This window comes from Cucurbita moschata, unplaced genomic scaffold (genome assembly GCF_002738365.1).
Source record: "Cucurbita moschata cultivar Rifu unplaced genomic scaffold, Cmos_1.0 Cmo_Scf00004, whole genome shotgun sequence".
Taxonomy (NCBI): Eukaryota; Viridiplantae; Streptophyta; class Magnoliopsida; order Cucurbitales; family Cucurbitaceae; genus Cucurbita; species Cucurbita moschata.
This window is the reverse complement of record NW_019268520.1, coordinates 6,033,973-6,038,992: the sequence shown is the minus strand read 5'-3', so window position 1 is coordinate 6,038,992 and position 5,020 is coordinate 6,033,973. Positions and strand designations below refer to the sequence as shown.

Here is a 5,020-nt window from a genome sequence, read left to right as displayed (position 1 = left end):
TTTTTTTTTTTTTTTTTTTTTTTTGGTATTAATCATTATTATTTGTTTAAAAATTAAATGATCGATCTATATAGTTCTTAATTTAAAAAATTTGACTATAGTTTATTTGAACAAATTTGAGTACACATGTAATAGTTTTGGTCACGTTCGATAATTATTTTATTTTTTATTTTTGGTAATTAAGTTTATAAGCGGTGTAATTTTAAAAAGTATTAAAAATTAAAATTAAAAAGAAAAAAAAAAGAAGAGAGAGAAAATAGAGAGGGATGCAGAGATAGCCGTGCCTAATGGCTAAATATTAAAAGCAAAAGATTGAGAATGCAAAATGAATAGAGATATTAGAAAGGAGGGTGCCTGGTCCTGCAATGGGTTGCTCATATTTATATCCCAACCCCCTCTTATAATTCCACATTTACACGCAACCCCTCCCCACTTCATCTATTAATCTCAATTCTTTTCTTTCTTTATTTATTTTTGATATTCATTCACTTGTCCTTCTTTCTCGACTATTTAGCTTTCAATTTTTGCTTCATTTCGAGAGGCAAAAATGTAATTTCAAAACTTTCTCAAAGTATTTATGTTCAACCCAAAGATGTCACAAATACATGAGACCGAATAAATAATTTTTCCTTTTTCTTTCGAGAAAAATAAAATGAAAATTGAAAGGGTTTGATTCCATTAATAAGGACTGCGCCCCCGCCCCTACTTGAAACTACTCCTCCCAACTGTTATATATATATATATATATAGATATATACAATTTTCGTTTATAATATTTGCTTCTTTTTCAAGTTTTTCATCGTTTGTAAATGTATTTAATAATAAGGTGGTTTGGTTGGGTTTGGTTTGAGATATTTAGAACATTCATTTTTTTTTAACCCGTGGATTGATTCACGAATTTAAATTGTTCGTCAGTGTTGTTGAGATAGATTTGGTTGTATTGATGTTTGAGTGATTTGCACATTTCTCTGGCAATGTCTCTAGAAGCATACAAAACTGATGAATTAGGCATTGGAAAGTAGATCTAACAAATGTGGACAAACAAAAGTCACAAGAAAAGTGTGCATTTTCAACCTTGAAAACTTGTTTATAAATCTAGAGAATAGAGATCAAAACATCCGATAATTAGTATTTTATCTATTGAACTATGCTCGAATGATGTTTTACTATACTTGAAGATCAACTTTTTGAGTTTGACAAAACGGGACTGGATTTGAGCCAACACAATCGTAAATGAACCGAACTTCAAACGAATTGACCTCATTCATTGGGGGCATAGCAATAACTGCATAATTCGTTCAACAAAAACGAAAACGAAATCAAAACATAACTATACTTCCTCCCCACATCATAGCCAGACAAGTCCATCATTAATACTACTTTTGAGGATGTCAAAGAGAAGAACCTGTTTCTTCTTTTGCTTTCAAGCCTCTCATCAAAACCAATCTGGTTGTGTGGGTTTGTCCTGTAATCCATTACAATACTCTATTGAATCTGCGGTTGAAAACGTACACCACTTCACCAGATATCCTAAAAGAACTTCAAAATCAGATGGGATAAAGATAGCAAAGCTGTTCACATTAGAATGTACATAACCAAAATCGACAGAGCGCATACCCATCGAGGAAAACCAAGACGACAAACGAAATGTCAAAAGCCTAGAAATGGTATCAACCTGTAAATTTCCATGTTATAATCCTTTGAGGTAAACTAAGGAGGATTGCAGAAACATCTTTGGTTGACTACTTTTTGGAATTCCTCATGTTTTACGCTCTTTCAAGTTACTGGGAACTATAAATACAGAATCTACACAAACCCCACCTTTAGAATGCGTGCAGTCAATCTGTTTCATGGAAAATCTAATTTCCGTGGTCGATACCGACTCGTTGACAAAGAATTCACCTACCTTGTATTCTATCCAACACCCACGCTTGTGGTGTTCACTTACATCAATAAATCTGTTCTCGTCTAAACAGAATTCATGTGTCGCTTGCTGTCCATCAGAAGTAGACATTTCGAACCGTACAGGCTTTACATCCCAACCATGAGTATGCTCGAAGCTGCATCCACGTCGGCCGAGCCGCTTGTAGAACCTTCCAAGGTGAAGCCTGAAGGTCAGTGTATAGATATCAGCAGGAAAAGGGAATTTCACCATCCCATCTACTTCAAACCACCAAATTTGCTGCAGATATGCCACAACATTGAACCTGAAAAGATTGAGAAACATAAGAGGTGCGCTATAATTTTGTAGGATCCTAACGCTTTGCAAAATAACAATCAAATAGACACGAACTCTAGCAACCCTGCTTGATGGAAATCACATTGCTCGGATGCACAAAACCCACTCATTAAAAATGTTATTAAAGTCTATAATCTTTCCTTGTTACTTCCCACACAATCTAAGGACCCCCACTTAGTTTCTGACTACATTCATTCACGTGTAAATGTAAAGGACTGATCGTGAACGTTCTCAAGCACCTCATTCACTTTGAGTATATTGATATAAAACTGAATTCATAAATAGATCCAAAAGAAAAGTTGTCCAACACAGGGCAACATTACACAAAATCTGACAAGGTTTAGTCTTTGATGCTTTGAGACTAAAGCAAAAGTTTAAGAGAGTCTTCATTTCTGGGAATTTCTAAATTTGTGTAATCAATGGAGATTGTCGTTAGCCCCCCACCAAAGAGAAAAAACATCCCGAAGCTGAAAAAAGCAATATTCACATATACAGTTCAAGATGCAAAATCCTCAGAAAAGACTTGATTTGTTCAAAAACATAATTCAGAAATTTGTTCAAAAGGTACATTAAAACCGAACCAAACATGACAGAAATACTATATGTCGAACCATTTTTGGAACTTATGAAGAGAAATTAAAATAAAAAGATAACAACCAGTTCCATCCAGACAAACAATGAGTATGTTGAAGAAAAAAAATCATGCCCATGTCATCATCCAAGTACAAAACAAAAAGGAAGGAACAAGCCGCAGCACTGAGCAGTCTAAAACAACAAATATCAATGACAAACCAACAATTCAGTTTTTCATGCCCATCACGGCCAAGAAACATATTATCATTCTTCAGTAATATCACTCCCTATTTACCAAAAATCACATCAAATGCCTCCACCAATTACCAGTTTACTCACAAAACAGCATTTTGATAAATTGATACTTTAGTCACATATGACAGAATGAGTTTTCATCATATCCTAACAATTGCAGCAACAAAAGAAACAAAATAATCATAAAGAACCAGAGGAGTCAAAGAATTCAAAACCCAGTGGCATATGTAAGCCACTCACCTCCCGTCCATAGAGGCATAGATACATCTTCCATCAAAATGCAAACCACCCCTTTTGCAAGCAAATCATGAATAAAACTTTTCATTACTTGAACGAATTGGCAAATTCAAACCCAATTCAAGAGCAAAAAGCCTACAAAGACCAACTAAAAGTTACGTAATTAAACATCTATTGACCTCAGAGTGAAGAACTAAAATTTATAATTATAAGTTTCAAGCTAAGGATAATCCGAGTCTAACCGAGACTCTTCAGTCGAAATCCAATTCCAGTATCTTCTATCATCAATTCCAGTTATAGACATGGCCTTAGCTGATATTGACATGCAAATCTTTCCCGTGATTCTGTCCAGCCACACCTCCTGTAAAGGTTCAAAATTCCATAAACCAACATCCCTTCCTCCACAATTATACTCCCAAAAACACAAAAAGAGGGGGCGGGAGGAAATCAATTGTCGAACTCTGAAGGATCAACCCAGAAAAAACCCTAACAAATAAATTCCAACCCAGAAAAAAAGAAACAGAAAGGAAATAAAATACTGCAATGGGGAAGACGACGGACCACCTTATTTCCATCATCGAATGGCACCGGCCGAGATAGCAGTGCGTATATGTCCTTCTTTGACAGATTTTGATACCGTTGGGGGGGCAGCAAATCGAGAAGATCTTGATAATTTGAAGGCAATTTTGATTGCCAAACGGAATCCGACGAGGCGGCGCCGCGAAACGCTCTGTTAAGCCGCGCAAGGTTGCAAATCTGTGGCGGAGTCAGGTAAAGAAAAACACAGGCGACGCAACTCTCGGGTATGTCTCCGAGGCCAGGATCGTTGGTGGAGCCATTGGCAACTTCAGCCAAGTAAGAGAGAAAGGCTCCCATCGCCGCCGACGGTAGAGTCCCAAATCAATACCTCAAAATTTCCCGCAATTTCTTCAGGTAATCGCTTAATCGCCGGCAGAAAAGCATTCACGATTAGTTTATCACAAAACCGCGTCCCTCGTCCAACGGTTTTAGGAATTCGAAATCCGGACACGGATTTCCATGATACCCCACAAATAAATACAATTTCCAAAGAGAAGTTTTGGGCTTTTCGGACAGGAACGTGGATGGAGAAAAGGCAAATGGGGGCAAAACAAAAAGAGAGTGGCGAGCTACAAGAGAAGTAACGAAGAGATGAAACGACGCATCGGATTAGGATAAGAAAATGCACCAAATCGAAGAAATTTGAGAGGTGTTTGGAGGGCTAGCTCAGCTTGATTCGAAATCAAAATGGACCGTAAGATATTCAAAACAGAGAAGGTGGAAAAGGACGTGGAAGAAGAGTGGTGGGTCGTTGGAATTACAGCTTTGGGATGAATTGAAATTGGGTTCTTTTGGTTTCGGCCACTGAAGAACAGTGAAGCCCCACTGCGGCGCTATGGATCGTCGATCTCGTCTCCTTTGTGGGTCATCAACTTTTGATGTAAAGCCGAAGGAATGAGAGATCTTTTCTCGTACTTCCGCACATTTTGAATCTGTTATAATTTCCTGATATGGATCAAATATCCATCTTTCTCTGGAATATCTTTTTAACTAAATTATCAGGAGTCAAAATTTGGAGTTCACATTATCCAAAAAGTAAAAAGAAGAATAATTATTTAAAATGATGAAACATGATTAGTCATTTTTTTTCAATAACTAAGGAAAAGTAGAGCAAAAAAAAAAAAAAAAAAAAAAAAA

At 36.6% G+C, this 5,020-nt stretch overlaps 1 protein-coding gene across 6 annotated transcripts in view; it reads right to left on the bottom strand.

The window, feature by feature from the left end:
* Positions 1–1,109: 1,109 nt before the first annotated feature.
* LOC111441802 (F-box protein PP2-A15-like) overlaps positions 1,110–5,020 on the bottom strand; it is a 5,081-nt gene continuing 1,170 nt past the window's right edge. Inside the window, exons 2-6 of one of the 6 annotated variants that reach the window (XR_002710232.1) lie at positions 3,866–4,815; positions 3,547–3,665; positions 1,618–2,207; positions 1,406–1,494; positions 1,110–1,285 (exon numbers count right to left, since the gene is read on the bottom strand). Coding sequence is in view for 2 of the 6 variants with exons in the window: in XM_023078919.1 (XP_022934687.1) it covers positions 1,760–2,207; positions 3,547–3,665; positions 3,866–4,180 (882 nt within the window). In the remaining 4 variants the exon portion in view is untranslated. Of the gene's footprint in view, positions 2,208–3,546; positions 3,666–3,865; positions 4,816–5,020 lie in introns of all 6 variants that reach the window. The other 5 variants (XR_002710229.1, XR_002710230.1, XR_002710231.1 and 2 more) reach the window with 5 other exon arrangements.